Consider the following 12,945-nt stretch of genomic DNA (forward strand, 5'->3'; position numbering starts at 1 on the left):
TCTCTACTCGAAGTAATTTGCTTCTTCGTTATCTTAGAAGAGCTGGAAAACAGATCAGATCTAAGGGGAACATTCTTCACATTTTGATTTGTCACTGTATGTAACATGCAGCTTCAACAGAAAGAGATCAGATCCACACACGAGTCAGAACACAACACTGATGCAATCCTTTCGGATCCAGGAGAACACTCACACATACTGCAGCTTCAGGTTGTTTTGGAAAGCAGTGGCAGAGATGAACTTCAGCTGGCAGGACGTTACCGTGCTGGAGAGGAGAGAGCACAACATGCATCAATGTGACACACTGTTTGGAAGAAGTAAAGCTCGTCATATTAAGCATATAAACGCTACTGTGCAATTATCTTCAGACACCCTTCATTTCTTTATGCACTGCTGGGAAAACTAGGAAACAGGTGCAGTCATTTATTTAAGTTTTTGTAAACTGAAGGCCAAAACTGAAGCCAGTTTTTGTCTTTTGTTGCGTTCTCTGCCAACATGATCCCACACTGCTTCAGTAATGTTGAGCTCCGGGCTCTGGGGAGGATTCATCCCTCCATCAGACCTGCTGCCACTGATTTTCAGCCCACTTCTTGTGTCCTTTGGCACAGCTCAGCCTTTTCTCCCTGTTTCCCTTCCTTAAGAACGGCTTCCTGACAGCCACCCTTCCATGGAGCCCATTTCTGATGAGGCTTGGGCCAACAGCAGATGGATCAGCTGAAGCTCCAGATGCATCTCTCAGCTCCTGTGTCAGGTCTTTGCTGGATGTTTTCCTCTTTCTTAAGGACATCACTTTCAGATCCTGTTCATCTGCTGTAGATAGTTCTTTAGGCCTGACACTTCTTCTTCTGTCCTCCACTTGTCCAGTTTCCTCAAATGTTTTAAGGACACACTGCACACCATGCTGAGATATACCAAGTTTTCAGCTAACAGCTCTTTGGGAATCACCTTGTTGCTGCAGAAATCCTGTTTTCTGTCTGTCACACTGTGTTATCTTTGCTGTTTTTCACACATGCAGCTAAAGAAATGGGAACAAATCTTAATTCCAGTCTAAAACCCACAAAGAGCTTCTAGATTATTCATTTCTGGTGGCATAAAACAATTTAAACATTTAATTTATATTAATTGTTCCATAATTAGTCATTAGATTATATCTTATATTCCTTTTTTAAGCTTTAAATTGAATCTTTACTTTTTCTTGATGTTGTTTAACATATAATTCTTATTATTGTCTGTTTTTTTCCTACTTTTCTACTTTTAGACATGATAACATTAATTTTTTTGGGATTAGGAATTTTTTTTAAACCGTATTTCATATATTAATTTGACTCTTTTGGTAACTGAAAGCTGTTTTAACGTAAATGTACAAAAAAGTTGAAACTATGAAGCTGTTTTTCATAGATGCAGCTAAAGAAATGGGAACAAATGATGTGTCTCTGTGACAGGCTGCTGGGAACAAAGTGCCTAAAGATCCAGTTTAAAACGGCTTCTTTGCTAAGTTGTCTGTTCTGTGTGGACACAACACTGGTTCATCCCTTGAGTTTAGGAGCCTTTTTCCTGCTTTAATCATTCATAGGACTGAAAAACACGGAACAAAGACTGAACTGATGAGTAAAAATGTCCAAAGAAAACCTTCAGAAAGCAGACCTATAGCTCAAAATATTACAATATAATCCGACTGCTTGGAAGAAAATATAAAGAAGTGAGAGGCGGCTCAAGACTTTTGCACAGTGCTCGTTATATAATTCCTTTTCACAGATCTAACACAAACTTGAGTGACAATAGTAAGCAGCATATGGAAATCGTGTGGCATGACACTATGACTAATAGTAAGTTATAAGAGAAAGAATTACTTACAGGTTCTTCAGCTCTCTGTAGAAAGCAAGGTCGATTTCTGTGATATTTTCCAGGCCTTTTTGATTTTCAATGTAGCTAGTTTATAAAAAAGAGACAGACAGACAGAGAGAGATGAGATGAATACTCGCAGTTTGTCGTGCAGCTGTTTGTTAACTTCACAGTGAAAGGAAAACAAAAAGAACAGGGTTCAACTGAAGGCTGAAGCAGTGGAGCAACAAAAAAAAAGTCCTTATTTGACTTCAAGTCACTCGTGTAAATTTAATGGCAGCTAATCATTGAGGCCATGCACCACGCAGACTTAAAGTGATACTCCGGAGTAGATTCACCCTAGGGTCACTTGAACCGTGACATCCAGCTAAGTAGCCCACCCGCAGTTTTTTCGATCTTGGCTGAACATCAGCTGAGTTACAGAGTTATCCCGAATAGCTTCGTACAAGGGTTAATGGATCCTGGCAGTATCTCCAAAATTACCACACTAAAATCACGTCATGACACCAAACTTCTACAGTAGTAAAAATATGGTCTGTACTCACAAAACGATGCATTTTGAAGTTTGTACATAGTCCAGGAGTTTATTATTATCAACACAAGCCTGATAGCTCCTCTGCTGCTAAAGCTGCGTCGACGTCACTTCCTTGATCTGGGAGCTTCAAAGTAAGATGAGGGTTGATCTACTACTGTAGACAACAAAGCAAGGCTGCTCAATTTCTCCATTGATAAAATAAATTCACAACTCTACAACATAAAAATTCATAAAAAAGCATGTAGAATATAGCATATACTTTGTTGTCTACAGTAGTAGATCAACCCTCATCTTACTTTGAAGCTCCCACATCAAGGAAGTGACGTCGACGCAGCTTTAGCAGCAGAGAAGCTATTAGGCTTGTGTTGATAATAATAAACTCCTGGACTATGTACAAATTTCAAAATGCATCGTTTGTGAGTACAGACCATATTTGTACTACTGTAGAAGTTTGGTGTCATGGCATGTGATTTTAGTGTGGTAATTTTGGAGATACTGCCAGGTTCCATTAACCCTGGATAACTCAGTAACTCAGCTGATGTTCAGCCAAGATCGGAAAATTTTCGGCTGGGCTACTTGGCTGGATGTCACGGTTCAAATGACCCTAGGGTGAATCTACTCCAAACTATCACTTTAATTACTCAGAGTTTGAAGAAGCAACAGATACAGAAATGGGATGAAACCCAGAGACTCACAAACCACAATCAGAGCACAACTGCCTGTTTACAGGAGAAAAACGAACGCCTTAAGAGATGCCAGGAGGAAAAGGCCGATGGGTCATTATTCTCACGGAGTCAGGAGAGCTCAGGACAAGGAAGAAGCTGTAAGTCGGCTTAGAAACCCATGCAAGGACAGTCGTCGGCCTCTGTTCATGAGATATCTGAATAGGTGTCCCGACTGCACCTTCGTAGGATCTGACAAGAGGAAAATGTGCTTTTTTTCTTCTTTTTTTTTAAACAGATCAGATTCAAATGTTAAAGGGAAAGTATTCAGCTCTCTCTTGAAAAACAGCACAGTATCCTTGAGAAAGTTTAAGATGAAAAGAAGTGATATTATGTTGAGAAACAACCTAAGTTATGGAGAGAACTTAATTAACCTTGTTTCGCAAATTCTAATATACTTGATAAGCCTATTAAATAAGCCTGATATAGTTAGTTTTTTTTTTTATTAAACCTAAAGGGATGGAGAAAAGAAAAAGTAGATTTGAATTTATTGTTTCAATGTGGACATTTGCACATCTAACTGTCTCTGGCAGCAGAAAAGAGGTTGGAGGAACCTGATCTCACTGCCAGCTCATCCCATAGTAACAACTGATCAAGAGCTCACTGCTTTGAAATGCACAGCTTTTATCCCGATAAAAGGGGGACTTGTATAACTTTTTTAGTTAATAATCCAGGCAAGTGATCTGCAACGACAGTATTTTTCAGTCTGTTATCCAGTGATGTGTGTAGCTCTCAAGAAGACCTTTAAACAGATTGTAATGAGTGAAGTTTGAAGCCTTCGAGCTTGATTTAATGTTGTAATATTATCATTTATGGCCCTCTATATGTAAAAATGCACTATAATATTCACACATGTCCAGGGTAAGCAGCAGCCAGGAGCTGTTGATCAAATACACCTGATTATCTGATCATCAGTCAGTGTGAGCAGCTCTTTAAAAGCAGAAACTTAAGCAGTTTGCTGCTCTGGTGCATTCAGGTGTGTGTTAACACGATGCCAAGGAGGAAAGACATCAGTAGCTGTTGCTGCCCATCAATCTGGGAAGGGTTATAAGGCCATCGTTCTACAGAGAGAAAGATTATTCACAGGTGGAAAACATTCAGAACAGCTGTCAATCTTCCCAATAGTCCCAGCAAGGTCACCCCAAGGTCAAAAACCCAAGAGCTATATCTCAGACTCTGCAGGCCTCAGTCAGCATGTTAAAGGTTAAAGGTCATGACAGCACAGTTAGAAACAGACTGAACAGATATGGCTTGTGTGGAAGGGCTGCAGGAGAAAGCCTCTTCTCTCTAAAAAGAACATGGCAGCACAGCTTAGGTTTGCAAAGCTGCATCTGAACAAACCACAAGACTTCTGGAACAATGTCCTTTGGACAGACCAGACCAAAGTGGAGATGTTTGCTCCTAATGCACAGCAGCACGTTTGGAGGAAACCAAACACAGCATGTCAGCACAAACACCTCACACCAGCTGTCAAGCACGGTGGTGGAGGGCTGATGATGTGGGCTCGTTCTGCCGCCACAGGACCTGGGCACCCTGCAGCCATTTGGCGCTTTTCCACCAGCTCGCCACGACTCGGTTTGGTTGTGTTTCCATTACACTTCGTGCCTCCTGGACGTGGGCGGGGTCGTCGTAACACGGCTGCGCGTGTTGCTGCTCACCCTGCGGCTTTTTGTCGCACAGAAGGCAAGAGAAGAGAGCCATAGAAGACTCCTGGCCGCCAGACAAAACAGTATTGAAAAGTACCAGAGAGTTTTGTTACGAGCTTCAAAAAGACGACGTTTGGAGGTAAGCTAACGGTTGCTAACGCTAGCTTTTATTATCAGCGTTATGACGCTTCCAGTGACGACACTCATCGCCCAATCAGTGGAAGGCAGTCGGCTGACATCACGTTTTAGTAACGCTTCGGCCCGCTTGGAACCAGGGCTGAGCTGATGCGAAAAATCGTGCCGGTTGCAGGTACGGCGTGCTAGTGGAAACACGCAATAGCGCGCCGAGCCGAAGCGAGCTAGTGGAAAAGCGCCAATTGAGATCACCATGAACTCCTCTGGATACCAAAGTGTTCTAGAGTCAGATGTGAGGCCGTCTGTCCGACAGCTGAAGCTGGGCTGAAACTGGCTCATCAACAGGACAAAGATCCCAAACACAGCAGCAGATCTGCAGCAGAATGTCTGAAGAAGAGAAGAATCAAGGTGTTCAACGGTCCAGTCAGAGTCCAGAGCTCAGCCTGACTGAGATGCTGTGGTGGGACCTTCAGAGAGCTGTGCAGAAACCAGAGCTGCAAACCTCAATGAGCCGAAGCAGCGCTAGAGAGAAGAGTGGGAACAAGATTCCTCCTCAACCATGAGAGAGACACAGGAAACCGTTACTTCAGCTCACTGCTGCTGAAGCTGCTTCTTTAAATTGCTGCACTGGAAACAATCAAAGTCTTACCAAGTATATTTGTCTCATTTCTAGTCAAAATATCTCATTACACTTAATATAAGACACAACTCCCTAACAAGTACCATTTCAGCCAGATATAGGGACTTGTTTGAAGACAATACAACTTGAATATCTTGTTAAATGAAAAAGTCTTGAAAAAAAATTGTTTTGAGTCACATATCATATGAAACAAGCTTTTTTGACATTTGAAGAGGTTTTTAAGCTAATTTCAAAATCACTTTTATCTCATAAGTCCTAAATATCACATCTTATTTCAAGAAATCTTGACAAGCCGATTTTCACTAGTTCCATTGGCAGATTTTTTGCTTATTTCAAGCAAAAACGTCTTTTATTTGTTGTTTTTTTTCCTTATTTTTGGAGGGGCATTTTATCCAGTGTGAATCACGGGGTTGACTTTTTAATTTTATTTACGTCCTGCTATGAAAAAACCCTCAAAATTTGAACATACTGTTCTTTATTTTTTCACAAATATGTTGAATCTGCAGTTATTTCTACTTCCAGCGAGTGTTTTTGTTTCAACCTTCTCGTCCCTTGTTTATCAGCTGCAGCGCACAAACCTTTATATTCATGTTTGATTGACCCACGCAGCAGTAATGTGATTACAGGGCAGGTGGGCCCAGGATCACCCATCGGCCTCACTTATTGGATTGAGCCAAGTGTGCTGTATATCATCTATTGTTCCCGAGTGGGAGCATTGACTGGCAATTCACAAAATTGAATTTATAACCCAGCGTATGATGAATTTCGGCCCCTGTTCCACAGTTAATGGCCCCTTGTTTGTTCCACACATCGCCTTGTATTCCCTTGCACTGCCAACAGAGCGAAGAGCTGTTGTTTGCTGGCATGTCGAGCAGCCCGGTAAACAGAAGCCTGCGCTCTTATCGACTGGATTGTTTGAGAGAGAGAATGTCAAGCCTCGCCCTGAGCTCTGCGAAACACGTTTAGCTGCAGGTACAAGGATATACATCCGAAGTAAGAGGGAGAGAGAAGAAAGGGCTGTTAGAGAAAGCAGGGGAAAGTGGTGTTCGCGATAAGAAAACTGGCAGTAAATTGACATGCTCCAACAAAAATAGTGTTTCACAAATGTAGTTCCTTCTTAACAAGTGCTAATTGCTCGGCTCTGGAGACGGGAACAAAGAGAGAACAGCGTGGCGGAGCAGAGAGTGACATTTACTTTTCCCCGCTGAAGCTGATGGTGGGTTGCTTAATAATACAGCAGTCCTCTTTAAAAGCACAGGTGGTGGTTTCTGCTGCTTTTTTTCCCTGCAAAGTTTTAAAAAGCCAGCGTTAAATAACAGTGTTCTGCTGCTACTGAATGAGACGTCTCTCTTCGTATGAGCTACACCTGAGGTTCTTTTTTTTTTAAAAAAACACACACTCCCCTGTGGAAGAATGTGTGTGACGTCGAGCGATCGTATGTCACCTTCTTTTTCATGAGGCGAGCCTCACGGTGACACATGGATTGGGTCAGAACAATTGTTGCATGGCAGGCGTGTCAGCGGGTCGGTTACACTGGAAAAAATGCCCCTCCAAAAATAATTTTAAAAAAACAACAAATACAAGACGTTTTGTTTGAAATAAGCAAAACAAATCTGCCAATGGAACTAGTGAAAATCGGCTTGTCAAGATTTCTTGAAATAAAATGTGATATTTAGGACTTTTGGGATAAAAGTGATCTTGAAATTAGCTTAAAAACCTCTTCAAATGTAAAAAAAAAGCTTGTTTCATATGATATGTGACTCAAAATAATTTGTTTTCAAGATTTTTTCATTTAACAAGATATTCCAGATGTATTGTATTAAAACAAGTCCCTATATCTGGCTGAAATAGTACTTGTTAGGCAGTTGCGTCTTATATTAAGTGTAATGAGATATTTTGACTAGAAATGAGACAAATATACTTGGTAAGACTTTGATTTTTTCCAGTGTATCTTGGCCGAAGTTCACATTTGAGCCTTAAAAAATGAAAAAATAACTGCGTTTTCAGCAGATTACAGAATGTGGGTTTTCACCGTGATGCAAAACGTAAAAGGCTGATCATCTTAACAGCATCTCACACATTTAATCTCTTATTGTGCCCATTTTTAACATCTTTCACACGATTAAAGGTTTATAAAAGTACGAGCAAATAAAGTTAAATCCTGCCACAAAACGTCTCTCAGAACAGTTTAAAGTCAGAGTTGTGAGGCTTATTCTGCTGCTAAAATCTTTGTAAATCACTTTCAACTGTAAAACTACAGCTCTGAGAACTCATGAGCAAACAAATACAACTTTGGAACACACTCGAGCTGAGACATCAGTTTCTGTCAGGCTGCTGCCACTGAAGGTTAATGCCTCTAAAGGTTTAACTTTACATCGTGCAGCTTCTGGATTTGACTTAACACACTCAACACAACCTGTACAACTGTGCGATTAAAAACTTCTGAGCATATGAATATAAAACACTGAGAAGTTAATCTTGTGAGTGTTGCAGATTATTAAGATTTCACTGAATTTACACGAGTGAAACGAGCTGTGACTGAACATGGCTGCCTGTATGATAAACTAAATTTATAAATGTGATATTTAGGACTTTTGAGTTAAAATTGATCTTGAAATTAGCTTAAAAACCTCTTCAAATGTCAAAAAAAAAGCTTGTTTCATATGATATGTGACTCAAAACAATTTGTTTTCAAGACTTTTTCATTTAACAAGATATTCAAAATGAATTGTCTTCAAACAAGTCCCTATATCTGGCTGAAATGGTACTTGTTAGGCAGTTGTGTCTTATATCAAGTGTAATGAGATATTGGCTAGATATGAGAAATGAGACAAATATACTTGGTAAGACTTTGATTTTTTTTCCAGTGTGCATGTAAAAATCCTCCATTCGGTCGTTGTTTTCCTTCATCCAAATCCAGGAAAAGTAACTTTGTGAATGCACAACTTGGACAGAGTCCGTGTAAGTTATCAAAGGCCGCAGAGCGATTTAACTCCTGGACTAGAAACACACGCTCCCCTAAACTTTGCTGCAGATGTGAAAGCGGTTTCAAACGGCCCAGAAACTCAGCACCGAGGCAACATGAAGCAAACAAATCAAGCTCTGCAAACCATCGACATCAGGCACGCGGATGCTCATTTCGAGCACCTGCTGAGCAGGTGGCGCGTCATACTCACATCTCCGTCACGTTCTCGCTCTCTTGTTGCACCAGCATCGGTATGCTGGTTATACCATCGGAGTCCAGACACTGCAGCATGGCGAAGGAGCACCGGCAAGCCGAGGGGCATCCTCCCAGGGTGGGTGCAGGCGACAGGCTCAGCACAGCCAGCACCAGGGGCAGAAGAAGCGCCAGGGCCTGGGGTGCCACATCCATCTCAAAAAGAGGATCTCCTCAGCACCGCCAGGGAGATGTGGAGAAATAACTGTAGCTGAAGTTGCTGTGTGTGTGTGTGGTTCACCTAATGAAGAGTAAACACAGAGAGATGAAGACCTTTCATACTCCTCTGTTGGCTCTCTGGCTGGTTAGGAGCTGTACTGAGCAGCAGGATGGGCAGGCAGGCAGGCAGGCAGGCAGGCTGGGGGCCCCGGGGGACACGCTGGTGGTGGGCTGGAGCCTCTCTTTTTCTCCCTCTCTCTTCCTCTCCTCTGCGATGAAGGGAGGAGCAACACAACATGGGCCAGAGTCACCAGACACCTCCGAGAGCAAGAGGGGAAAGAGGGAGGGGTTGGAGGTGAAGGGTGTGTGTTGATGGTGATGAGCAGAGGAGGTGGGACGTGGGGATGGGGGAGCTCATCTGCCTCCAGGGGGACACCGGCCGGCAGCTCAAGAAGTCAGGGCTCCTGGGTGCCGGGACGCATGCAGCGGCACTCTGACACTCGCTCCACTGCAGCACACTGGAAAAAATCAAAGTCTTACCAAGTATATTTGTCTCATTTCTCGTCAAAATATCTCATTACACTTAATATAAGACACAACTGCCTAACAAGTACCATTTCAGCCAGATATATGGACTTGTTTGAAGACAATACAAATAACATCTTGTTAAATGAAAAAGTCTTGAAAACAAATTGTTTTGAGTTACATATCATATTAAACAAGCTTTTTTTTTTTTACATTTGAAGAGGTTTTTAAGCTAATTTCAAGATCACTTTTATCTCAAAAGTCCTAAATATCACAAGCCGATTTTCACTGGTTCCATTGGCAGATTTTTTTTTGCTTATTTCAAGCAAAACGTCTTGTATTTGTTGTTCTTCTTACTTATTTTTGGAGGGGCATTTTTTCCAGTGCAGCATCGCTCTGCATGCACAGATCTCAGTCCTGGGAGAGCTGCTCGCTGAGGGGTTCATGATTGTTGACACTTAATTAAAATTCAATACAATAAATTTTTATTTATAAAGCGCCAAATACAACAAATGTCATCTCAAGGCACTTAGATAATAAAGTCCAATTCAAGCCAATTGGAATTCAATTCATTGTAATCATAATTATTTATAAAATAATCCAATTCGTTCATATAGAGCCAATTAAAAAACACTTTCCTAGCAAAGGAAACCAACAGATTGCACTGAAACTTGTCTTCAGTCCAATCTCCCGTCCTGAGCGTGCCTGAGGCGACTGTGGAGAGGAACAACTCCCTTTGAACAAGAAGAAACCTCTGGCAGAACCAGAACCAGGAAGGGTGGCCATCCGCCTCCACCAGCTGGGGTTTGAGAAGACAGAAAGGGGGAGAAAAAACCCTGTAACACCATTCAAAGGATACCTTCTGGAACAGGGAAACACGAGTTAATGACCACAATAATGTCACATGTACATAATATCATTTGAGAAATTAAACGATTTTTGATCTTAAAAGTGGAAAGGGTGTCTGCTTCCCGGACATTTACTGGCAGCTTATTCCACAAGAGAGGAGCCTGATAACTGAAGGCTCTGCCTCCCAAACTGGCAGCTGGTTCCACAATAGAGGAGCCTGATAACTGAAGGCTCTGCCTCCCAAACTGGCAGCTGGTTCCACAGAGAGGAGCCTGATAACTGAAGGCTCTGCCTCCCAAACTGGCAGCTGGTCCCACAGAGAGGAGCCTGATAACTGAAGGCTCTGCCTCCCAAACTGGCAGCTGGTTCCACAGAGAGAGGCCTGATAACTGAAGGCTCTGCCTCCCAAACTGGCAGCTGGTTCCACAGAGAGAGGCCTGATAACTGAAGGCTCTGCCTCCCAAACTGGCAGCTGGTTCCACAGACAGGGGCCTGATAACTGAAGGCTCTGCCTCCCAAACTGGCAGCTGGTTCCACAGACAGGGGCCTGATAACTGAAGGCTCTGCCTCCCAAACTGGCAGCTGGTTCCACAGAGAGGGGCCTGATAACTGAAGGCTCTGCCTCCCAAACTGGCAGCTTATTACACAGAGAGGGGCCTGATAACTGAAGGCTCTGCCTCCCAAACTGGCAGCTGGTCCCACAGAGAGGTGCCTGATAACTGAAGGCTCTGCCTCCCAAACTGGCAGCTGGTTCCACAGAGAGGGGCCTGATAACTGAAGGCTCTGCCTCCCAAACTGGCAGCTTATTCCACAAGAGAGGGGCCTGATAACTGAAGGCTCTGCCTCCCAAACTGGCAGCTTATTACACAGAGAGGGGGCTGATAACTGAAGGCTCTGCCTCCCAAACTGGCAGCTTATTCCACAAGAGAGGAGCCTGACAACTGAAGGCTCTGCCTCCCAAACGGGCAGCTGGTTCCACAGAGAGGGGCCTGATAACTGAAGGCTCTGCCTCCCAAACTGGCAGCTGGTTCCACAGAGAGGGGCCTGATAACTGAATGCTCTGCCTCCCAAACTGGCAGTTGTTTCCAAAGAGAGGGGCCTGATAACTGAATGCTCTGCCTCCCAAACTGGCAGTTGTTTCCACAAGAGAGTGGCCTGATAACTGAAGGCTCTGCCTCCCAAACTGGCAGCTGGTTCCACAGAGAGGGGCCTGATAACTGAAGGCTCTGCCTCCCAAACTGGCAGCTGGTTCCACAGAGAGGGGCCTGATAACTGAATGCTCTGCCTCCCAAACTGGCAGTTGTTTCCAAAGAGAGGGGCCTGATAACTGAATGCTCTGCCTCCCAAACTGGCAGTTGTTTCCACAAGAGAGTGGCCTGATAACTGAAGGCTCTGCCTCCCAAACTGGCAGCTGGTTCCTCAGAGAGGGGCCTGAAAACTGAAGGCTCTGCCTCCCAAACTGGCAGCTGGTTCCACAGAGAGGAGCCTGATAACTGAATGCTCTGCCTCCCAAACTGGCAGCTGGTTCCACAGAGAGGAGCCTGATAACTGAAGGCTCTGCCTCCCAAACTTGCAGCTGGTTCCACAGAGAGGGGCCTGATAACTGAAGGCTCTGCCTCCCAAACTGGCAGCTGGTTCCAAAGAGAGGAGCCTGATAACTGAATGCTCTGCCTCCCAAACTGGCAGCTGGTTCCACAGAGAGGGGCCTGATAACTGAAGGCTCTGCCTCCCAAACTGGCAGCTGGTTCCACAGAGAGGGGCCTGATAACTGAAGGCTCTGCCTCCCAAACTGGCAGCTGGTTCCACAAGAGAGAGGCCTGATAACTGAAGGCTCTGCCTCCCAAACTGGCAGCTTATTCCACAAGAGAGGGGCCTGATAACTGAAGGCTCTGCCTCCCAAACTGGCAGCTTATTACACAGAGAGGGGGCTGATAACTGAAGGCTCTGCCTCCCAAACTGGCAGCTTATTCCACAAGAGAGGAGCCTGATAACTGAAGGCTCTGCCTCCCAAACTGGCAGCTGGTTCCACAGAGAGGGGCCTGATAACTGAAGGCTCTGCCTCCCAAACTGGCAGCTGGTTCCACAGAGAGGAGCCTGATAACTGAAGGCTCTGCCTCCCAAACTGGCAGCTGGTCCCACAGAGAGGAGCCTGATAACTGAAGGCCCTGCCTCCCAAACTGGCAGCTGGTTCCACAGAGAAGGGCCTGATAACTGAAGGCTCTGCCTCCCAAACTGGCAGCTGGTTCCACAGAGAGGGGCCTGATAAGTGAAGGCTCTGCCTCCCAAACTGGCAGCTTATTCCACAAGAGAGGGGCCTGATAACTGAAGGCTCTGCCTCCCAAACTGGCAGCTTATTACACAGAGAGGGGGCTGATAACTGAAGGCTCTGCCTCCCAAACTGGCAGCTTATTCCACAAGAGAGGAGCCTGATAACTGAAGGCTCTGCCTCCCAAACTGGCAGCTGGTTCCACAGAGAGGGGCCTGATAACTGAAGGCTCTGCCTCCCAAACTGGCAGCTGGTTCCACAGAGAGGAGCCTGATAACTGAAGGCTCTGCCTCCCAAACTGGCAGCTGGTTCTACAGAGAGGGGCCTGATAACTGAAGGCTCTGCCTCCCAAACTGGCAGCTGGTTCCACAGAGAGGGGCCTGATAACTGAAGGCTCTGCCTCCCAAAC

The 12,945-nt window shown here is 44.4% G+C and overlaps 1 protein-coding gene across 2 annotated transcripts in view; it reads right to left on the reverse strand.

The window, feature by feature from the left end:
- The window catches only part of ntrk1 (neurotrophic tyrosine kinase, receptor, type 1), a 52,070-nt gene extending 43,153 nt beyond the window's left edge, over positions 1 to 8,917 (reverse strand). For both annotated transcript variants that reach the window (XM_075466275.1, XM_075466274.1), the window contains exons 1-3: positions 8,697 to 8,917; positions 1,855 to 1,929; positions 194 to 265 (exon numbers count right to left, since the gene is read on the reverse strand). In XM_075466275.1, the coding sequence (XP_075322390.1) occupies positions 194 to 265; positions 1,855 to 1,929; positions 8,697 to 8,893 (344 nt within the window). In that variant the 5' untranslated portion in view covers positions 8,894 to 8,917. The remainder of the gene's footprint in view (positions 1 to 193; positions 266 to 1,854; positions 1,930 to 8,696) is intronic.
- Between the last annotated feature and the right edge of the window lie 4,028 nt (positions 8,918 to 12,945).

Source organism: Odontesthes bonariensis, chromosome 5 (genome assembly GCF_027942865.1).
Source record: "Odontesthes bonariensis isolate fOdoBon6 chromosome 5, fOdoBon6.hap1, whole genome shotgun sequence".
NCBI lineage: Eukaryota > Metazoa > Chordata > Actinopteri > Atheriniformes > Atherinopsidae > Odontesthes > Odontesthes bonariensis.